Below are 24,208 nucleotides of genomic sequence, written 5' to 3'. Positions count from 1 at the left end.
ATTGAACATCGTTCACAGCAGACTGCTATCCTGGCGCATGTTTTCCATGTGGGTGCCTTAATCTGTAGGCTGGAGGGTTTCCCCTCTCCTTCTGTTCCTAGATCTTATTTTGTTGCAAATGGTAAGGCTTAGGAAGAGGGCTGGAATCCCACATCCTCGCCTTGGTGTTTAGGGTACACCTTTGGGGGTGAGACCCCACTTCAAATTCAGTGTCCACCTAAGTCAGGACAAGGACGTACACATGGATGTCTCCAGTCTGTAATATAGTGCCCTGAATGCGATGAAATTATGTGGTCTGAGCCAAGTCTTCTGTTGCAGCTGTTCCAGTTAGGAATCGGGACACTCTCATGGTGGTATGAACACAAGTGTTGTCTCCTACTAACCTCTCCCTGGCCTGCCAATCTGCCGAGCTCAGGTGTAGCTTTCATGGGCTGGGAAGCTCTTCTGCCAGCAAAACTGTCAGCCCTGGACAAGGTTGTGGGCTGCCATGGTGTGACCACCTATGATGCACAGAGGGCACATGAGGGGCACAGCTCAGCCAGGGATGCTAACTGCAGTGTCTGGGATGGGAATACTGGGGACTGGGGAGGTATATTTCCCAGAGATGGCCCCTGCAGCTTCATGCTGAACCATCCAGTAAGGTGGATATAGACTAGCTCTACTTGACTGGCCACATATATCCAGTTCCTTCTTCTAATTCACCAGTCTGTTTAGAAAGGATAGATGGTTTTCCCACAGTGCTCCTACAGAAAATTGAAAGGAAACCCTTATTTTACTGTAGTGTAGAGATAAACCGGTTATGCCCTTCTGAAATGTTGGTTTTGCAATCGCTGAGTACACTTGAGCAGACATTATGATCCTAATGCTATTTCACTGTGTAACTAATCTTACTCAGGTTGGGTTTACTTAGGAGAAATAAACTCAAGTTATGTGTATGAGAGTTATTTCTGCAGTGAATATGTGATTTTTATTTTTTTTTATACCTTTCTTTACACAGGGAATAATAAATTATACTCTTAATTAGAATGAGACAGAAGTCAGTGCTGCTTTTGAAAATTGGAAGCTGACTCAAAGATTGCTTATTCAGTGTCTGGAAACTAAATAGAAGTTTGAGTTCAAGTCACTGAAAAGGTTCTGCTGAAATCCATTTCAACTCCTTTGGCACAAAGCATGCAGGCGGAAGCGTTTCCTTGCCAGTTAACTAACGCTTCTCCTCTTGCTCCTGGTACCATGGCTGATTCAAATCTGTGCAGTTCCTATAGTTAAACCCCACCCTCTCCAAACCCAAAGCACACATGAAATGAAGAAATGACAGGAAAAAGGCCACATGTCACAATAATTACTATGATTTGGTCTGTTATTCCCTTGCTTTCTGGCTCGGTATTTGAGGCTCAGTGTTAATTTGCTTGTATAACTAAAGGTGTTTCCTCTGTTTGTTTATACTAGCTATGATTTCTAAACATCCTTGAAATTATTTGCCATAACATCTCTCCTCATCATGATATTACTTCAATTTGAGCCACTTACAGATAGTGCTTCTTTCTATTTTTTAACAGAAACAGTTGGGAGCCAGAAAAATATGTATTTGTTTGCCTTTCTATTTTTGGTTTGAAATTGCTGGAAGCCAGTAGGTGGGTTTTTATTTTCTGTTTTAAGATTTTATACTCAAACTAAAACAAATATTATGTATGAGGACTGGCATATATCTTAAATTACTGGTTTTAGTAACAGGAAAAAGTTCTTATTAGAAGTTCTTCTGAAGTGCAGCTCTATTTCTGGAAATCCTTTCTTGCTCACTTCAACAGTCTTGTATCCTCTCCCGTTACACTGAATGTTTCTTTCATACGCAGAGGGGTGAGTTTTATAGGACCTGTGCTGGCACTAAAAATTTGGTATGTTTTCTTTCATCTTGTACACGGCACTGATTCTTTCAGCATCCAGCCAAAGGAAAATCATGTAAGGAGTTGACTATTCATCGAGTATGCCAAATGAAGTCACCTGAACTGTCACCTAAATGGATAACTGCTAACTTTGTGTGTCTTTGGAAAATAAACCCTAGCATCTGATGTTGGACTGCACATATTTTGCTCTCCAAAAGGAAAAACTGCAATTCATTATAGAATGGGTGGTCCGGTACGAGATCCCATCCTGCTCAAGAGTGTGGGCATATTAGCTAATTAGAATTCCCAGAAAACACTGGGACTAGCTCAACCAAACTTAAATCAAAGTCTTATAGATTTCTTTCAAAGTAAAACCAAAACAAACAAAAAGCCCCACCCCCAGTTTTACTTATTTATTCTCTATTCATTTCCTAACACTCCTCCCTGCCCCCAAACTCCAAACCACATCCATGAGTTTTATTCTGTTTATGTCTTACAAAAGCTTGGATACCTTTGAATTAGTGTTCCTTAGCACTGGTTAACTTCTAAATTGGTAAAATCAGGTCACGTAACATAGCATTATCTTTGGAAAAGGTTTTTTTTTGAGGTGGTGGGAAGAGTGGGAAGGGTAAAGTTGGCAGGTCAAAAGTGTATTAACACATTTTTTTTTCTCTACTGTCAAGACTTATGTTATATGAAAATATAATACAGAACGTAAGTAAATAAAACTCTCTCTTTTTACAGCTTTTCCACTAAGCTCTGAAAACATTAATGGAAGCTGATGGCAATGCTCTTGTAAGTATAACTGAAGTTATGCCAGAGTAACTACTGATCAGCTGAAGAGGTTGTATGTTGAGGTCGTGTCTTTGTAATCATAGAAGACTGTGGAAAACATCAATATCTAAACAGGATATTGCTTATGGGCCGGGCCAGGCCAAATGGTGAGGTTGCCACAGGCTGACCCAGTTCTGCTTTAAGGGTGAAATGAAGTCTATTGTATGGGCCTGATGCTACTTCCAAGTCACACCCCTCAAGGGATGAGAAAACAGTAACTTAGGACACATGAGCTTATCAAAGAATTTTCCTAGCCACATATCTAACTATTGACAAGCTTAAGGAAAATACAGCTCTGCAGAAGATGATCTATTGATCATAGCTGCCTCTGGAGCCTTCTCAGACTCATGCATTGTGACATGAGACATGAAGTCTGGTTGTTGGTATTAGCCCAATACCTCTGCTTCCCCCAAAACAGCCTCATACACCTATTTCCCTGGGGAGTCTGCAGGCTGTAAGCCCCTCAGTCTCTAGGCAGAAGCATCCCCTGGGGTGACCCTCCACTGCTCCTGGCAGCCCTGCAAAGGGATGCTGCCCACCTGAGTTTGGTTCCCGGTGATGTTTGCTCAAGGCCACCCATTTGGAAGGGAGGCTGGAAACATGTAGCCTCCATGACATACCTTTGCAAATCCTTGCTGTCAGGCAAGGACAAGATAAGGGGAGCCACAAGGGTGTGGGCCCGAGGAAGCTCTATCAGCTGCTAATGAGTGTGATTAGCTGCTCTAGACCAGGAGTGCCTGGAGCCTTTGATGCAGCTCCCTTTGATTAGGGAAGGTCAAGCATCCTTTAACTGGTGCTCAGGAGTGTCCTATCTAAGACTTAGGCCCAGACAGAAGACAACAGACCCAGCAGCACAGTGTGAAGGAGTGAAGTAAGGGGGTCTTTGACGTGGTGGTAACAGGGCAGTTTCCCTAACAGATGTGGGACCAGCTGCCCCTGCTAGGGTAGAGGCTTCCACACAGACTGAGCTTCAGATGGTGGATGCTGCCCTCCAAGTCCCAGGCTGCAGGAAATGCCTGGGACCTCCCTCTGAGGCCAGGAGAGATGGCCCTCTGCCCTGCAGGAGGTGTGCCATCTTGGAGGCATTGTGCTGCCAAGTGGAGGAGGTACAGGAGGAAGTGAGCAGGCTGATGAAAGGGAGATAGATATGGTCTTCTCTGAGACACAACAGCTTGAAGACCCTCAGTCCCCAACTGCAATGGACAAGTAGGCAGTGTCTACTCCAGCTATCAAAGTAAGCAAAACCTCTGGAGAAGGGGAAGGATGGAAGTAGAAGACTTCTAGTACCAAGAGGAAAGCTCCTGCCCCACCTAAGAACTTGCAGCTGCAAAATAGGTTGATTACCCTCAAAACTGAAGAGGAGCCAAGTTCAACCATACTGTCATTCTGTGGAAATATAAACTGACAGAAGTCTCTCACTGAAGTTGTCACTTCTCTCATACAATTTTGCTCATCGGTGGAGCCTGCCTAGCACAGAAGGGGCTGTGAACAACATTCAGTTGTACATCTCTCTTTGCAAGTGGCTCATGGGTGTATTTGCCAAGTGGAGGATGCCAAGTTTGAAGCCTGCATTGTCCTGCAGGATCGCTATCCCATGTTCAGCCTTCAGGTCTTGGTAAATCGATGAGTAAACCAAAACCTACCAAAAAAGATTAAAACCTACCCCGTATCGGCAGCCTTGCACAAAAATGATGACCCTCCTAGAGTAGCAAATAACTAATGTTTTGCATTTATTTCAGAGCTTTTTGAGGATTATTGCTTTTGGATTTTCCCTGATAACAACAAGAGCTAAAAATATATCTGATTTTTTTTTCGTTAGTTTTTCAGTTGAACCTGTGATAATGAAATAAATCATTTGTTATCGGGAAATTGAGCTTTGTAGAGAAACATCCACCACTGTCAGAAGCATAGTAAAATAATGACATTTGGTTCAGTTTCAGATTGTTCTAGTGTCTATGTCTGGTAGCTACAGTACATTAACATCTGAAACTGCTGTTATGCCCCTGGTCTGCATCATTGGTTTTACTGGTAATAACTCTGCCTTCCACAGTTTTCTCTCTGTTCTGCATTGGTGGTAATGTGCCCTATTAGGAGTGAAACTTAAAAGTATCTCTTAGTCAATGTTCACCCAGGCTCACTGAAATGAAAGACTGTTGACTCTCATAAGCTAGTTTTCAGAGGAGGAAATTTTAATTTACTTCTTGAGGAAAGGTTGGACACTGGAAACTTGGTAATGTGTTACATTCTCGTGGAAAACTGAATCCAAATCCTATTGGTGAGGCATTTTCTGAATTTTTAGATTCATTTAAATATAGGTTTTCTATTGGTTTAAGATGAAAACAGTTTCACTGAAAACTGTTTCTTTACTTTGTAAAATATCTATCGGCTCCAAACACTGGTGCTTTGGAGAAAGAGGTTGCTTTTATTTGATTCATTAATGGATAAGATTTGGGAAGACAATTCTGTGAATAACACCAGAGTTCATTGCTGCAGTCCAGGATTTGAGGTTTCTCTTGTGCAGAGCAAAATAGATATTTTTATAAGATTACACCATGCTTCTGAAGACCACTAAAAACATTTTAAATTGCTGAATTCCAGGTTTCAGATTAATTTGAAGTTGAAAATTTACTTCAGTTTTCAGGAATACTGGAAAAGAAAAACAGAAATGTATCTTATTTCATGAAATTTTACTAAGCAATGATTTTATTACAGATTTATCACTGATTTTATCCAGACAAACTAAACACAGTGCTGACTGGGGAAACTGCCCTTCCTTCCCTCACTGATTTCCCAACTTCTCCCACAAAATATGAAGAGAAGGGGATTCATCACCCCTGTCAACTTGCAGCAGAATACCATCATTGCCACTGAGTAATAAATGCATATTTGTAAATTCTTTTTGCTACCCCAAGGTCTTACTAGGTAATCAGTTTTTTTCCCTCAGTCTATATATAAAGCAGGCCTTAGCAGACCACTTACATAGTATGTATATTAACCCTTTTTTGACAGATGAGCCATAGACCATGTTATTTTGCTTTAGATCATCAGTAAGGTTGGTGGAAAGATCTACTTCTTCCTCGGTTGTTTACAGAGAGCCACATCCTGTCTCAGTATCGCTCTTGTTGTACAACTTCATGTTAGTTAAAGATGAAATGACCCCACTGTAGTATCATGGCAAAGATGTGATGTTGTCCCACTACATAGTTTTTGTGCAAGGAGAGCTGATTCATATTTGTTTTTCTTAATACCACTTTGGGTAGCTCTGAAGGAAAGTAATTAGTGTGACTGTGTGACCCATTGCTTCATTGAGACTATATATTATTTCCAATTAGCGTGACTGCATGACCCATTGCTTCATTGAGGCTGTATATTATTTCCACGTGTCCTAAATAGGGCATTACTTTCTTTGGAATGAAGACACGAAGGGCGGCCTGTGTAGGATGGGGAAATTGTGGAGCCTCCAATAGAGCCGATGTGTTTTCTCATTGCTTTTCTTTGTCTGTTGTCATGGAGAATAGCCTGAGAGAGAGAGAGAGAGGCAGTGATAGAATTGAAAAGAAAAAAGGAGAAAGGAATATGAGATGATTAAGCAGGAGTCTGGGATTATTCATTCCTGGTAAAGCCTCCCACAAGTGTGTTGTTCAGGTCATCTCAAATAGGCACCAGATAAGCACACAACTGCGATATGTGGTTCTGCACACTGATCCATGCTGCAAAGATCACTGGTTAGAGAAAGTTCTAGCTCTTGTAAATACCGGTGGCGGTGGTCTCTTCTATTACCGTTTCCAGATGATGTAGCTTTACTCATCTTTAATTTGCCTGTGAGAAGAGCCATCAAATCCTTCAAGAATAGTATGAAATGGGGTTTTGTTTTCCTGAAAAGCAGGCTGGCTCGGCAGAGGGGCTGCATTAAGGATGTTCATAGCGTAGCTCTGCAGCGGATCAGGTAGCTACTGGCTTTGCATAGCAACGTTGTGGCCCAGCATATTAAATCATACGTCACCTTATCCAGCATTTGTCATCTGGAGGCTTCAAAACCTTCCTAAAAATAGAAAAAGGTGAATGCTTTTGTTCCCATGCTAGAGATGGAAAGGTTGAGGCAAAGAGAAGTCAAGTGCTTTGTCCACAATTGCGCGACCAAACAGTCTGTCTGGGGAGAATTTACTCCAAAAGCCAGACCTTACATTTCTAATGACCTCTTTTTCTGTCCGTGGTCTTCTGTTTTAGTTTCATTTTCTATGTCTTTAAGTGGGATGAGATATATAGACTGCAAATGAGTAAATATTGTGTTATTTTTGCAGTGACTAAAACTCTCATATATGGCACGGCAAATTTCTGGCATATTTATGTTTTACAATTTGGATAATCTGCCAGGTTTGTGTGATTATTTATTTATTTTTTAAAAGAAATATTATGAAACTTTTACATAGAGGGAAATACATTCTCTGCACTAAATTAAAGGAAGAGGAGTGGAAAATCATTTTTTTTTTTTTCCTTTTTCTGGACTTCTTAAAATGAGCTAAATGACAATCGGACCCCTAGCATGTATTTTTAATCTCGCCATGTTTGCAAATCTCCCTCGGGAGTGTAACTTATTTATTTATTTATTTTGTAAAAGAAATATTATGAAACTTTTACATAGAGGGAAATACATTCTCTGCACTAAATTAAAGGAAGAGGGAGTGGAAAATCATTTTTTTTTTTTTCCTTTTTCTGGACTTCTTAAAATGAGCTAAATGACAATCGGACCCCTAGCATGTATTTTTAATCTCGCCATGTTTGCAAATCTCCCTCGTGGAGTGTAACGAAGCATTAAAATGTTGTAGTCCTAACTCCTATTTTTTAACTTCTGAACACAGAATACAATTCAGGCAAACACATAGCAAAGTAGAAGCTGCTTGTGGGTGTGAAACAGGAAGCACCAGTAGATAGACACATGTATAATAGAGTTATGTTTGCTCTTGCTCAAGTAGATATACATCAATTTTAATTAACACGTTTTATGCTTCAACTACTAACGTCCCTTCAGCAGTGAGTGGGTTATGCGTTTCCATCCTGCATATACCACCAGCATCACCACCACGTCCTTCTCTAGCTTCCCCCTCCCCTTTCTACACAAATGTTGCAACACAATCTGAAATTTCCTCTTTTCTTTCCTTCCTGCATTTCTTACAGGTTCCCTTGCGTCAGAAGACAAAAAAGAAAAGTCAAGGTAATGAGAGACTGTTTTTTCTTTCTCTTCTGTGTTCCTCTTTTGTTATTTTCTTAGTATGTCTTATTCTTGGGAGGGTGAGGATTTTATACTGCTACTCAGCCGGTGGAAGGCTGCTTTTTAACTCCACTGATTCTTGCACTGATTCTGGGAAAAAATGACAACGGGCTGTTCCTTTGGACTAAATCCTTGTGGTATGTTAATTGAATCAAAGCTGGAAATCAGTGAGGTAGAATCAGCTGCCTGCACATACACACACACACACTAGCGGTTTTCATGTACTTGGCATAATAGTTTTCTCTAGCTGACTTAAATAGACGTATTCTTTTCAGTGCAGCTGTGCGAAGGGAAATATAGGCATGCTTCTCTTAAAGTGATCAAAGGATATATTTTTAATTTACAAAAACTTGTGTATGGTTATCTTAGCATTAATTGGTGTCTGCATTATCTATAGCTTACTGTTGTTTTTTTTTTCTGCACGTCAGAATGCCTTTCAAATGAATGTGTGTTACTGCCACAGCCATTATAAAACTGAACGACTTCTAAGTATATTTTAAGATATGCTTGGATGACTTGCTGAGATTGCTAAGTAAGGTTGATAACTTTAATTGGCAGCAACATCTTTCCTGGTAAAGCACTTTTAAACAAGCAGAACACTTTATTTTTAATGGCACAGGGTTCTTTATAATGAGCCGACGGAGGATATCGTGTAAAGAGCTGGGGCAAGCCGATTGCCAAGGATGGCTCTACAAAAAGAAAGAAAAAGGAGCTTTCATTGGCAACAAATGGAAAAAGTTCTGGTGTGTGCTGAAGGAGTCATCGCTCTATTGGTACAGCAGTCAGCTGGTGAGTACAGCGTCCATCCAGCTCTGGGTGCCGGACAAACAGTATCTGCTGGGACTGAGAGAAGGGGAGCTGGGGGTCACAATTTAGATGCACCCTGGAGATGTACAGATGACTGGGTTTATTTCTGAGCCCTGACATTTCTTGTAATCTGGGAAGTGTCTATGTGAATGTGAAACATGCAGAAAACTATGTGTTTTCTAGTTCAGCAAGTACTTGTGAAATGTTAACTTGCTGTCTGTTCTGCCCTTTAAAGAGCTGCTCTTTGCAGGCACTGGTGGCATTTGAATTTGGGAAAGGTTTTCCTGGGTTGGGCAATTTGTAGACATTTGCTATCAAGACTCAAAACAGGAACGCTTCTTCACTTCTAATTAGTTTAATTTTCAGAAGTCTCTTTCCTGCTTATCTCTCCATCCCCTTTCACGCTGAAATTAATCTGTTTATTTGTTTGCTTTTTTGTTTGGGGTTCTTTTTTAATTTCCTCTCTTTTTTCTCCCCACCCCCCACCCCCCCCAGTTTGCACTGGTAGGGTTGCAGATATGAATGTTGTCGGTGATATTTTTACTCCTGGTATTGCTGATGGTCTCATCCAGGGCATTGTAGTTAGAGGTTCTCATGTTCTGCTGATTTTTGACTTCTGTCTCTGATGAGTCAATGCTAAAAGTCAAATCTGCAGGAGGACACAGTGTTTTGAAGTGAAGGTCCAGCTTTCTGTTCAGAGGATGAGCTTTTCTCAGGACAGCTGGTATAGATAGCATTTTTCTTCCATCCAATCCAGCCCAAATAGCCTACTGCACTTACAACGTGAGCAGGAAATAGCCTGAGACAAAGAACAGCAGGCCCTGAATTCCTGTAATCAATTGAAGAAACTAGGAATTAACAGCTGAAGAGGGCAGGGGGGAAGACATAATGAGAAATCCAGAGTAACCCTTTTAATGAAATGTTATGGCTGAGTGCAAAGAAGCAGTGAGTCCTAGGGAACAGCCGTTTTTATTCCTGGTTGTTTGCTACAGCTTGGCAGAGAGGGTGTCTTGCCCGTCCTGGGAAGATTCAGACATAATTATTCTCTTCAATTTGCTCTCTTGCACTGCTACCCTTAAGAAAACTCCCGTTGTGTTCAAATGATGGACTGACAGAGCCCAGAATTGGGACGTGCAGAGGATTAGAGGACACAAGCAACAACACAGATTGAAACTCAGATGCTTCCATGTAGAATTGTGGATGGGCATCAGTTTTCCTAAGTGCAAATGGGCTGCTCTGGAAATCAGCATATTGCAGGCCCAGCAAAGGATGAAAGATTACAGAAACCTTTATTAATTCTTAGAGCATTTTAAGAAATTAAATGTAATCTGGATTGTTTCCACTTGTTTATTTCTATTGCAGTAATCCCCATTTAAAATCTTGCTAACTGTTTCAAGGAGCAAATGAAATAGTTCAAACCATAAAATAAACCCCAAAACCCTAAAGAAAACTTTACTCATGTAAAGAGTATTTCACATTCTCCCTTCAGTTGTGGGTACAGTGTTAGGGTGTTTTTTTTAACAGAATAAAAACTTTGACTGACATTTAAAGATGGTATAAGCTATTCTTTTTTTGGGTAAAAGTGGGCTGTTGTTTTTTGTGGTGTTGTGGTAGTCTGGTTTAGCTTCCTTTCAAGACCAAGTCAAATACCTGCATGAGAGAAAAAGAGAAAGAAAAAAATAGGAAAAGCAGAAAAAAAAAAGACAAATTAAAGGCTTTGTTTTCCCAATACTTACAATATCTCTGCTTGAAAAACAGGGCCTGGCAGATATACTCATCAGCAGCATTAATACCCTGCAAATGCTTATTAACATTGGCTGTTCTAAATCACTTCTTGCAGTTGAACTTCTGGCCCAGCAGTGTTAAGAAAGGGGAGCTGGCTGGCTGATGTGCCTTTTAGACTTGGGAAGTGTCAGAAAGGAATTATTCTGAGGAGTAATCAAGCTGGGAGGAAATTAAGCAAGGCAAGATTAGGCAAAGTTTCCCTTCTGGGAAGAGAAGGGTCATGGGGGAGAGATGCAAAGTCCTCCACTTCCTTTAGTTGTTGCTGCCTGGCTAAATTCTGCTCTTGGGATCCAGAGAAGCTGTGGTCATGCTGATACCAGTGCTCCTGGACAGCATTCGTTATTTGGGTGAACTCATCTTTTTAGTCCATGCCTGCTTTCCAGCTGTCACTGGCTGCCCCAAAATGAACAAGGCTGAAGAACAGGTGGCATCCTCGTTCTGATTTATTTTATATGCTCTAAAGAGCTCATATGGCTTCAAAACACTGTTGTCTTATGTCAGCCCTGACTTCTCACCTATCACAGTTCTTCTTGTAAATGAGCTAGCTGGTAGCACCTCTTTGCTTCCAACTTCTGCTGACTCTCACATGCTATTTTACGTTAAAAACTTGAGGTTTCTTAAACAATTTAAAGTGCAGCCTCTGCATAACTGTAGGTTGAGGTAACGTTTGCAGAATGGCAGTAACTAGAGGGTGTGGGAAGGAGAGGAGGTATCCTTTGCTAAGATCTGCTTACTTAAATTGATGAGACCAGAGCCTGCTCAGGATCATATCTGAGGTGAACTAGACCCATTGTGTTTTCACAGATATTTTCACCTCTACATTGATGAAAGAGAAATAGCAGTGACATATTCACTGGCTTGCTTGATATTTCTTTAACTTCTGTACCTGGCCTGTCTTTAGTACTGCCTGCACTTCCACTGCTTTCAGTGGAGTTAATCCTTGGTCCCAAAAGGGCATCCAAGATGACAATCTTAAGTTCATAGTGGTGTTGGAAGAGGAGAAGCCCTCCTCCTCCTGTGCCCAAGGATTCCCATGACCCTCTTTGAGGCTGAAGTAAAAGGTGGTGGCAGAGGAGTGGGGCTGAGGTCAAAGGAACTGGGGCATGCTGGTTGCCTGTACCTCTGCCTGACCAGTTTCATTCTTGTGAGGAATGAGCATATTTTGTTCGAGGCTGTGTGGAAACCGCAGTCAACCAGACACTGGCAACTGTAGCATAGCAACGGGGTGCTGGACCTAACCTTTTTTTCTAATGGAGATGGAAAAAATAGGGAGTGGGTGGAATTTGTATAGGAATGTGCTTTGTCCTGGATTTGGATAGGTAACCTCAGCTGACATCATGTTCTCGGTGGAGCCTGTCTTCAGGCACCTCCAAAGCTCTGGATGTTTCTGTCGCTCTGATTTAATTTGCCTTCAAACTACTCTGGTTCTGGGTCTTTCACATGAGGCAGATAAGGGGAGGCGATACAGGACATTTGTGGTGACATTTGCAGATGGTAGTTCCTTCAATTTAACATGAAATACCTTGTGAAAGCCACAACTCAAAAGAGAAAGAAATAATAAAATGCCGAAAAGGGTCAGCAACAGCAGATCAGACACCGTGAGTGTCAAGATTTTCCTTCACTGAAAGCAAGCCAAAGCACATAGGCAAATCCAAATAAGCTTTTGACCGGCTAGCTGAGGTACTGAGACTGGTGAAGTTACGGTCCTGGTGGTCTCAGCAGGCTTGGATAGACCGCCCTGAAAACTCTTCCTATGTCCACTTGCTCTTTCTACAAAACATGAATACGTAAACTTTTGTTTGCAGCATGGATGTGCCCCCAGTCTGGGGAGGGGAACTTGTTTGGACTAGGGAGAACAGACCCCACAGAAAGGTCGGTTTTGCAATGGAAGCTCAGAAAATGGATCTGAGCAGTCAGACTTTCTGGGTGCCTTCAGAAACACCAGACTCCTTGGACAACTGCTCTTCATTAGCATTTGGTTCCCTCTTCCGACTACTGTTCTCTGTAGGGAACTGGCTTAACGACAAGTGTTTAAAGAGGACAGTGTGTGATCTCCTGCCCCTTTAGCAGTTTTAGTTCTCATACTGAAACCCTGGAGGGAACCAGTACTCCTGCACAGGAAGAGGGGTGGAAGGGGAAGATCGTCAAACGTAATCCCAGGCTCCTGTCTCCTTGTACTTGTTGCGGCTGTGTTGGATACTGTTGGCTGGAAAGGGACTAAATGCCTCTGTCTTGTGGCCCTTTAGGATAGCTCCTCTGGTTTTCCAAGTAGAGTTGAAATACAGTTTTGCAGGATGTGTTAATGATGGTTGTCATGGGGATTCAGCTGAAAAGAAATATAAATATAAAATGAAAGGGTTGCAGGCTGTGATCTGCTGTCACTATTTATCTTTGGGTTTTTTTTGCCTGTTCACTGCATTTAAATTGGTCCTCACTCCAACAGCTCTGCCAGGAACTGTATAATTGTAGTCTTTTAAAACAGAAACCTTTCACCTTTGAATTATAGTAGCTGCTTCTGAGAATGATAAAAAGTCACTGATGTCGGCTGATTGCGCTGAGAGATTTGGGAACCTCTGGTCCAATATCTTACACATTATTATTCACAGTTCCATAGGTTGCCTCACTGGTGTACTTGGCAGAGAGAAAAAAGACTAAAAAGTCTTAAGGACTGAACTGCTTCTCCAACACCCACAGGGTCTTCTGGGGGCAGCGCTGAAACGCTGTGATGAAGCCATGAGAAGTACTCTGAATTGCAGATTGGAGCTGTTCCACAATAACTAGATACTTTCACTTTCCAGCACTTTTTTTTTTTTAAATCTTTCTGCACAATTACATGTGCTTTAAATATTGAAAAAGGTCTATTAAATCTTACTAAATCTCCTAAAGCCACAAAATTTAGACAATGTATTGAGGCAAGCTGAAAAGGACATTAGCCTCTTTCATTGGATTCATGCATCATGTTTTGTAAATATGTTTGAATTCTTTTGAGTGAAAAGCTTTTTCTGTACTCTCTTTTTTGTCCCCAACATTTGCAGAGACTGTTGTTATTATTGAAATTATTTTCCTGCAATTGGGTGCAGCAAAAAGTGCAGATTTATATGTTAGGCTAACCTGTATAAAAACCACAAGAGATAACAGCTTATTCTTTTAAACATCCTGATTAAATAGGAAACACATTAAGGTTCTTTTAATCTGAGTTTTTTAGGGTTATTTTGCAGCACTGCAAGAAAATCTGAAGGAATTTTGAGTGAAATGTGTGAGTTAAATAACAGCATGCTTAAAGTCACATTAAAGATAACTTTTCAGAGAAGAGAAAACATTTAGAACTTCCATACACTTTCAATGTTTTAAGATGTCATTTTTATGCTGAGAATGACCAAAAAGATGATTTCCACATGTTCTGTTCGTAGTGCTTATTTGGAATTCTATTTGCTGACTGTAATAACGCTCATAAGGTTTTGCTGTTATGATTTTGTTTCCTTTTTTCCTTCCCTTTTCTGATAATGATGGAACTACATATCCATCAAACCCCTGTTTTGTGCTATATAGATGGCACATCCAAGATGTGTACCAATAGTTCACTAAAGCAAAAAATCCACACCATTATCCTCCTTTCTTTCACTCATACATAAAATGAAACATTAAACTTTTCTTATAAATGAACAAATGTGAAGTCACTGACAAAATTAATATAAAACCTGAATTCATTGAACATGATCTTTTACCAACTGGAATGTGTCAAATACTGCATAAGAAGTCTGGAGATTTCTCTGTTGTAAAAGTGGTAAATGTAAATTACTGAAATCAAAGCCTACAGACCTACATTCATTAACAATTTCGAGAGTACTCCTCTAATTCAGATACTTATTGTATATGTCAGTGGTTCGAGTTCCATCTCTGTATGCGTGGGAACTCCCCAGGTGAGTGTCCCCACACTGGCTTACAGGTTCTGATATTTCACTAGTCCAATACAAAATCCAAATGCTCAAATATTTGTATACCTTGACAGTGGAGACAGTGGCTTATCTAATGACATTGCACAGTCTTAATCTCCTCATCAGTGCTTGTGCAGCAGCCTAAGCAATTTATAGGATGTAATCAAAACTGATGGCTACTGCGCCAATAGATAGAACTGGCTGAGCTGTGACTGCATTCATAACATGTAAGGCCAACCCATCCCAGACCGTAGTCACCCACTCACCCATCTGATGGCTTACTTAGCTCAGGCCATGGATTTATTGGTGTGTGGGTGAGAAGGTACCTGGGTATATTCCTTCATGTGTGGTCTTCTGGATCTCGCCTTTTTTTTTTTTTTTTTTTTTTTTTAAACTGGGTTTATTGATTCATACTGCAGAGAAAAAGCTGGCATTGTATACATTTGTCATCCAGAAATGTGCATAGTAATGGCTTTGATACCTCATGAACTGCTTTTGTGAGGTTGGTCTCTGGTGTTCTTAGACTGGTCTTGAGAACCAAACAGGAATTTCAGTGGTCTCACTGCACCTGGTCTAGTAAGTCACCACTCTTTTTGGCACAGAAATGAAAGATAGTACATTCTCTATGTTTAGTACAATTCAGCCCATGAATAGAGCTCCTCCTTTACTATGCTCTACTCATTCACTCATCCCTGTATACTTGGTGTACTATGGATCTGGGATGGAAATACTAGCTTGAGGTCTGATTGATTGAAATATACATTAAAAAAAAAAAATTAAAATATGTTGTCACTTTTTTTTCTTTAGTTAATGGTTATTTTATCTCAATAAGTTTAGTCTCACTGAATTTCAACCTGTGGAATGGAAACAAAAGATCCCCAAGCCAGGCTCTAAACAAGTTTGCCAGATACAAATATAATCAGAGAAAGTTAAAAACCCGCAATAGCAAATAAGCACTTTTTGGTACAAATTAAACCACATTGCAAAATCAAAGTTTTTTCAGCCCAGATGCTGATAAACATAATTGTGTCTTCTGTACTGAAAGAAAACAAAAAAAACCCAAACCCTTCCTTCCCCCCCTTCCTTCCCCCCCTGGAGCAGGAAAAGCTATTTACTGGTGAAGAAGAAAAATATAAACCTCATATGAATAGTTAATAATGTAAACTGCAGAAATGATGGTTATGCCATGATTTATTGTATATTCCTTCCCCCCCTTCTTTCCCCCCCTTCCTTCCCCCCCTGGAGCAGGAAAAGCTATTTACTGGTGAAGAAGAAAAATATAAACCTCATATGAATAGTTAATAATGTAAACTGCAGAAATGATGGTTATGCCATGATTTATTGTATACCAAAGAATAGATATGCAGAGGTGCAGGGAAGCCACCCAGTGAAATATCTATTCTGTATCCGTATTTCAGTTCTCAGAGATTCATCCTTCCAAGCATTAAAGCTCAAAGGCTTGTCTCGATGAACATCTTTTTATAGTCTTTTCATATTAATGCATAATATGACTTGAGATGCTGTCAGTCGTCTTCATTTATCCTCTGTCTTTGTAATTGTTGAGTGTATTTTACCTACTTTAACTCAGTGTACATTATCTGAATTTTAATGTGCCCAGGGATAAGGGCTGGGAGCAGAAAAAAAAGTGATTCAGGAATGAATACTTTCTGTAGTTTGAAAAGTAGATTTTTCCTGACATCATGTGCTACAGACTTATGTCTACATTATTGCTCCTCTTAGGAGTCGTCCTATTCTTATTGCAGCTGATTCAGTGAAAGTAGATAGGTGTAGTAAAGGAAGATGTTTCAGCTTCAGGCAGCAAGAACAGGGGTTTGAGACTAACTGGTAACTTCAGTATTGCTGGAGCCACTTTCTGAGACAGAGTCCAGCTGACCCGGAACAGAGATGCCAATGCTCAGTAAACCATCTCCCAACCAGAAAGGGGTGACTGCATCTAAACAGTGTACTGTAAATGTCTGCCTGGCTTTTGCTTCCTCCTGTACTGTGCCTGCAAATTTCTGAGGGAAGTGGTAGCTGGGTGGCCAAGGCCATCTGAGGCCGGTTTGCAGTGTTTAACAACAGAGCTCAGCTGCGTGGGACCATCCCCTTGCATCATTTCACCTCCTGGTGTGAGAGCAGCCCATGTTGCCTCTGCCTTGCTAACGCACAGGCATATGTAGGTGACCCTATGAAACAGACCGTGACCCTACGAAACAGTCCATGTTACACTTATGGAGGAGGGTCTCCCCTGGATCTCTACCTAGGATCATTTTGGGTCACTTTGGAATTCCCATCGCTATAGACATGCATTGTTCAAATATACATAGATCACTAGATGTGGTGCTGTTACGCACCCGCATGCTGTATGACACATGTGCATGCTGTATAATGGAACAAACGCTCCTTTGAGATTGTATGTAACATCGAGACCTGAATGGATGATATGACCCTTATTTGTCCCCTGCTATGTCATCCGTCTCTTTTGAGAGGCTTCTGCTTTCAGAGCTGAGGTTCAGTAGTTCCATTTTCTGTGGTCTAAACACAAAGCGTGGCTGGGCTCTTCATTGAAAGAAATTATGTGATCACTGATGACTGCAAAGGAATCGGGCTGCTCCACCTTCCCGCTGTTTTTAGTCCAGATTTGATCCAAACCTGAATTTTGCCCTTGACAGTTTCAGACTCGGCACTAGACTTATGACTTAACCATGAATCTTAGGTAAGGGTGCTCAGGCACAAATGCTTTGAGGTAAGGAGGACGGGGAATCTACCTCAGCACTATTGTAGGAGCTGAGGATCCTTCCTTTTTCAGGTGCTTTGCTATTTGGAAGCATACGACAAATCCTATGCTCACGCTGCTGCTTGCACAGACAGGAGTGGTGGCTTTCTAGCATCCAGGACTTGCACAAAGAGTAGCTGGTATAGGAATATTTCTTGTTCACAAATATCAGCCAAAACATCAGGTGCTAATCTATCCCCATGGTGATGAGCATATATTTTCTCACTATAAAAAGCTGTCAAAAACGAGCACTTCATGTTATATATCGTTGAGCATTGGAGAGTCTGGTAGTTTACCAATTGGTTAATGTGGTGATTTTATTTATTTTTTTTTTTTTTTTCAGGCTGAAAAAGCAGAAGGATTCATCAGACTTCCAGACTTCAGCGTGGACCGAGCAATCGAATGCAAAAAAAAGCAGTAAGTTTATCTCTTGCCCCCGGTTTTGCATGATTTTTATAACATTGCAAAGAACTGAATCTCAGTAGTGCCTGACAATGAAGCTGTGGGGAGCTCTTCTGTGTTGTATAAATAATGAGATATTAATTGAGCTACTGAAAGAAAACCATATTGCAAAAATATTTTTGAAAATTCTCTGCCAGATGTGCTCTGTTAAAGCTACAAATGAAAAAGTAGATCAGCATGCCAAATGCTTTTTTTTTTCCTTCTCTTTGTTTGCTGATTATGAATAAGTTGTATTCGATCTTAGATACCTTCTCTTAGGTGGGGAGGTCAACAGTGGTGCGAGTAATGCTGCTTCCATTTGACTTGGGGCTATTCTTTAGGCTGCAGCTTTGATTAGCAGGGTACAAATTTCAACATATTCTCTCTAAACTCCATACGCAGCACTGACTTCCAGCTGCTTCTGAGTACACTTCAAAGGTTTGGAGGGGTGGATTTTATTCTGCCACTTAAGAGAAAGACTTCGTTCTTCTGTTTGGTTCTCACACAGATGTTAGCTGTAGGTGTTCCTGAGACTAACTGTGGGCTTGACTTTTCCAAAGAAAGAGGACAGCTATTTTGAATACGGGGAGCTCCATTTTATTTTCTCAGAGGAAAGGTTGAGTCACATAGGACAGGACCATGAGAAAATGTTGCCCTTCACTTCTGCAGCTGTCTGCTGTCAGTGACTGGGAGGAAAACATGTGCTCATCACTTATTTGGGATGGGGTAAGTTAGGAGAACTTCAAGGAGTGACTGGGGCTGCTGGGGCTCAGTCAAATAGCCACAGGACAGAGTCATTAACCTACTGAGGAACAAAAGAGGGAAGCCACACAGTGTCAGGATCGGAGACTATGTTTTAGGAAAAAATCCCCAAACCCTCACCTTCTGAAAAGTCTTAGTGATGGCTGTTCAACTAAAGCATAGTCTGGGGCTGATATCAACAGGTAAACTATTGGTATGTCAAAGGACTACCTCCATTTCGTTTGTTTCAAACCTGCTGCCTCGTTGCCTCTTTGGTGCCTCCTAAAACTTGTCTTGGAAAAGACAGTGACAAGTCCCTATTCACCTGCTACGTGCCGCCTGTGATTTTATTGTATTATATCTCCCTTCTCTCAACCATCAGTTTTCCATCCTGTGGGGTCTTAGCCTGATTAATCACTTATGGGAGATGTTCCATACCTTGGGGAACCCCTGGTGCTTTCTCTGAACCTTTTCCAGGTTTGCTATGATTTTCTGAGCTGGAGAAAGCAAAGCTGCACACAGTGTTCGAGATGTGGGCACATAACTGAATTATGTAATGGCGTAATGAAGGTCTGTCTTTGTTTTATTCTTCATTCTTTTCTTTCTAGTTCCTGTAGTTTATACCCTCTGAATAATGTGTGGCCTAGGAAATGAGCTAAAAATAGACTAGAGTTTTAAGGAAAGAGCTATATGGATGGATAAACTGATCTGGATTAATATAGTGGAGTGAACAAATATTTTAAATAATTTATTCAGCCATTTTTTCTTTTCTCATGTAAATTAGTTTTCTTCATCTCTCTTTTATTTTTCTTTTCTTAAAGTGCTATTAAGATCAGCCACCCACAGATCAAGACATTTTATTTTGCAGCAGAAAATGTTCTGGAAATGAACACGTAAGTAGGAGCGACTGGCCATGCTTCATTCTGTCTCATGCCTGAGAACACCCTTTGAAAGTTCATTCTCTCACCGTCAAGCAGTTGTTGACAAAGTTATTTGGGGAATTACTGAGTCTGTTTTGTTTTCTGGTCACTGTATAGAAGAAAAATACCGCTTTTTTTTTTTTCACTAATGACAGTTGAAATCAGAATCACAGTATTAGCCTGGTTTTGATACTAATCTTCCCAACACTTGTGGTATAAATCCCTTTCTGTTAGAGAGGCGCAAAGGTTTGATAGCAAGTTCATCACCTTGGGAGAAATGAGGAAAGAAAGGAAAGAGAGAGAAAGCTTAACATAGCTTTGTCCCAGAGCTGATCTAGGACTAGAATATAGTATTGTCTGCTTTCAGAGTCGCGTGTCAGTTAACAAGGGGGGTTAAAGGGGTAGAAGAGGCTGTTTCTTTAATCTAAGTAAGCATTTACTTCACTGCCAAACTATGATGCAGTTAAGTGACCCTTATGACAGATCAGAAATTTTCTTTCCACAAACATCCATCAGAACAACAATTCATTCATGCAGTTTTTAATGCAAGAAGTAAAACTGGATATGAAACTGCCAAGGAAAAATGCATATGAAACTGCTATTTTAGAACCCACTGAGGTATCAGAAATAGATGTTACTTGCTTTTGATCCAGTTTTGCCTGATTTAGGTACACCTCATGTCTTCTTTGTCTATTTTACTTCAGATTGCAATCTGTTCACAATGCTATAGCATCAAATGGCAAAATACTGGATATAAAGCAATGCAATTTAAATGGGAAGAGAGCTCATATGATAGTCAGGTCAACATTTTAATCATGGCTCTGCTGGTGACCTTTGTGAGATTCTTCGTAGGGCATTGACTGTTCTTCCTGTCTGTAAACAGGAGACTTCATACATATTTACCACATCAGAAAAGGATAGAGGTTGAGAGAATGTCTGTGACCTTCCAAAAGGGCTATAGATGCAGAATTGTACGATACTACAATAGTCTATGTACATACATATTCATAAATCTGCAATCTATAGATGCATGCAAGTAAATATAGACGGAAAGAATGTGTTGCCCTTTGCTACTTGGAGCAACACAGAGCATACTGGTGGGAAGATAACCATCTGCTTCTGCATCACTTCGTTTCCTACCGGAGCTCCTGAATGGAGTGAAGTACTTGGGATGGATGGGCAGAGAATGACTGAGAAGGAGGGACTTCTGGACAGGAATATTTCTGTAGAGATTGTAACCCTGGTTGAGAGAGAAGAGAGGGAAGGATGTGGGGAGAAGGAAAAGGAAAATTGGAGCTAATGGACAACGTTGGTGAATGTTAAGAGCTGGTTTGGAGCCCAGCTGGAAATTCTCAGTGTCTTAATGACACTTTTGAAATGTTTAGTCTCATGCGAGTAAGTGATTGAAATCTATGCAAGTGTCGCAGCTCTTTTGCCCCCAGAATTATTTTCTTCAAACTCCACTTCTCAAGTAAATTTAATTTTGGCTTAAAGCTAGGTAGCCTAGTGTTAGAGCAGCTTGCACTATACTACACTAATACTAAGTCCTGACTGTTGTAACTGATGATGTTTTCCTTGGCAAAGTATAAAATACGTGCATCTAATACATAAAGTACACGCATACTCACGCATATGTCAAAACAGACTAAAAGACATCTGTTCTCTTGGCTGCAGTCCCACAAATGCATATGCATGTGAGTGGTTCCACTGAACTCACTGGGGCATTTGCGTGTGTTGAGTTACTGGTGTGCATAAATGCTTGACAGATCATGACCTTTCATATCCCTTCATGTGTATATATCTATTAAATCAATGATGGATTTATTAATACAGTCATTTGCTTCATTAATTTAGCATGTATTTGCCATTGTCACGCACACATGAAAAGGAAACGCGTGCTGGCCAGCTGTGTGCATTTACCTGGCCTGTTGCAGATGGTTACTAGTGATCTGTCTGACCTTGTGGTTAATGAAGTCTTGTATTTTTAGCAAACCTTTTCTTTTGTTTATATTTTTTTTATTTAAAAAGTCATTGTGTTATGATTAGCTGTTAGAGGAAAGTCAACAATCCACTCTTATAGAAATGACACTTTGTGTTCTTGAATTATTATGTGGCTCTATTGTTCATACTGTAGTCTGAAAATCCAGTTACTTTGACACTGATCTTACTGGTAAATTTCCCATTGCTTCAGTAGAATCAAGATGCAACACAATGTTCTTTGAGTTATGAATCTTAATTCCTGGCCTTCATATGTTACCTATTTAGGCCTCGAGTTTTAATTTGAAAGGCTTGAGCTTTTTCAGTTGTTAGTTTCTTAAAACTTGGATAGATTTGAATGACTTACAGGCAAACATGATATACAAAAATTATACCCAGGGATTATTTCTAGCACTAGAAAAATGCAGCCACCTAGGAAGAGAAATGAAAAAAACCTGTTAATAGCTTAAAGCAACAGAGGAAGTGAGACTTACTAAAAACAAAAGTACATTGGGAGTTAAAGAAAGCAATACGTAATAGTCAGAAAGTCTAGTTTTAAATGGCTTAGATTATTAGACAGTGCTACAATAGCTTTGACTGGGGCAGCTGACATCACCTTCTATGGCTCCTGTGCCTTTTGCTTCACCTCAGATGAAAGATGACACCTCAACAGCAGGACTAAGCCACCAACATTGTGTTACAGCACACATACTTTTCCTTTAGGTTCCATGAATGCAACTCCTTGGTCACCAGTAGTGCTTTTTTCGGGATCAGGGAAAGATGTCCCAGGCAACTAGTCCTGCTCAGCCAGGGGAATATTAGCATTTAGGTAACTGGTGCCTTTCTAGGGGATGCTGTTAGAAGGAAACTTTGATATTCAATCTTCAGGTTAATGAAAATGGATGTAGTAACGTAGAACACATCTGAAAGGGGCAAAACTCTGTGTGAACAGCATGCGAGTGTCCCTAACTCTGTATTCCCTCTGTTTCTAACACAGGTGGCTAAGTAAGCTGGGGATGGCTGTAGACCCTCAGGCACCCAATGGGAAGAACGAAGAAGGTATGCTCCTAACGCTGGTTTCAGTGTGTACTACATCATGTTCTTCGCAGTTTTTGCTTGGCCAAATCTTTGTTAGCTCTTTTCTTCCTTTTAAATTGTCAACTTGGGTCCATCTGACAACTGAGCTCAGAGAAACCACACTGACAGAGTGGAGAGTAATCGCAGAAAAAGAAATAATGGTGAGAAACAGTGCCACTGAGAGATGCTCAGTGATCTTGTGAGAGGCACGTAACTGCTTTCTGCCAGTTTGCTGGCTTGCTAAGCCTACCAAGAGTGAAGAGAAACAGCTGTGCTGCTCTGGGGTTTGAGTTAGTAAGGTGTATTACACGAGTCAAGCTACAGCCCAGGAGCGCGCTAGCTTGGGAACATCTTGTGCAATGTAGACCTCTCTCTACTATCCTCCTCCATTTGTGGAGGTTTCAACAACAGCAATGCTGGGGAGGTGGGGGTGGTAGCGGTGTACTGAATCCCACAATTTCCTTCAGAGCCAAGCCCAAGACTTCATTGTGGAATGAGTAATTTTAAAAGTTGCTTGGTGATTTATTTATTGTTTTAATTTGCACGCTGACCTCACAGAACTTTTTGGTGGGAGGATACCTGCACTTAAATCACAAATCTGTGTAGAGGACAAAGCAAGTCACCTGTTTGTGAGTGCTTGGGAAAGCTGCTGGTGAGGACACACGTGATGGGAGCTGGTTCAGAACAAGAAGCGCTGTGGGTAGTAGTATGTTAGCAAACCAGGGATGGACTCAGGCCTGAGGAATAGGTATAAACTTCTGGGCTTTTGACCCTCCATTTTTAGAGTACTGCTACCCAGTGCCTTTTTCAGAACTCCTCAGGTGGTGAAGGAGCTGACATTATGAAGAAAGTGGTATTTGTAGTAGCATGAACATTTAGGTGATGTAGCCTGTTTTGTCTAAGCACTGAAATGTTCCTATCTGCATCCCTTCTGCTGTCTCCTACAATAAGGTTGTGGTTTATGTCCAGGCTTTGGACATGTAATTCCATTATTGATTAGTCTGATCTCTGTTTATACTCTGGCTCTATTTATACTCTGCCATTAAAAGCAGCTTTGGGGCTGGTAAACATAGATACCACTGATTTCTGGACATTCAGCAGGTCTCATAAATTTCTTTGGTTTGAGTTCATGGTTCTTTTTTTCTTGTCGGGAAACTTGTTCATTTCCATACCTCTAAATTCCTCCAAAATGCCTGTGTTCTCTTTGAACCCAATTTTCTATCAAAACAGTCTGAGATAATTAGGATAAAGGGCTATAGTCAGTATCAGGCTGTGCAGCAAGAACTGCATGGTAATTGTACTCAGGGATGAAATGTCCAAACATATTGTCCATGTTTTCACAAAGGAGGGGTTTGATGGAAGATGAGGATGGTCAAAATTCTATACATGAAAACAATTTTTTTTAAAGCCTCAAAATATGTAGTATGGGTTGTGTTGGCTGAGTCGAGAATTATAAAATAATTCAAAATGAGTCAGCCCACTAATCTTAATTAAAAAAAAATGACAGAAAGATACAAAATAATCCTCTCAGTACAGCAGTTTATCTAATTACTCTGCAATAAATATAACATAGCCAAGATTTCTTCAGCTTTTGAAGCTGGTGGCCCATTTCCCCTTCAGAAAAAGGCACTGTGATTCTGGTGTCAAACACCACCTCATCTTTCCACGCGCGTCTTGCCACAGGTGCTCCAGCAGTTGCCTTGAGTGTGGGTTTAACACCCCACCGATGCGCCGGGGTGGACGTGCCCTTGCAGAGGCATTGCTAT

The 24,208-nt window shown here is 40.7% G+C and overlaps 1 protein-coding gene across 1 annotated transcript in view; it reads left to right on the top strand.

Moving 5' to 3' along the window:
- CNKSR3 (CNKSR family member 3) overlaps positions 1–24,208 on the top strand; it is a 132,742-nt gene that overhangs the window by 86,761 nt on the left and 21,773 nt on the right. Inside the window, exons 13-19 of the mRNA XM_009887613.1 lie at positions 2,403–2,417; positions 2,638–2,675; positions 7,890–7,926; positions 8,603–8,772; positions 17,630–17,703; positions 19,290–19,361; positions 22,363–22,424. Of these exons, the coding sequence (XP_009885915.1) occupies positions 2,403–2,417; positions 2,638–2,675; positions 7,890–7,926; positions 8,603–8,772; positions 17,630–17,703; positions 19,290–19,361; positions 22,363–22,424 (468 nt within the window). The remainder of the gene's footprint in view (positions 1–2,402; positions 2,418–2,637; positions 2,676–7,889; positions 7,927–8,602; positions 8,773–17,629; positions 17,704–19,289; positions 19,362–22,362; positions 22,425–24,208) is intronic.

This window comes from Charadrius vociferus, unplaced genomic scaffold (genome assembly GCF_000708025.1).
Source record: "Charadrius vociferus isolate BGI_N301 unplaced genomic scaffold, ASM70802v2 scaffold176, whole genome shotgun sequence".
Classification (NCBI taxonomy): domain Eukaryota; kingdom Metazoa; phylum Chordata; class Aves; order Charadriiformes; family Charadriidae; genus Charadrius; species Charadrius vociferus.
This window is presented reverse-complemented; position numbering and strand designations above follow the sequence as displayed.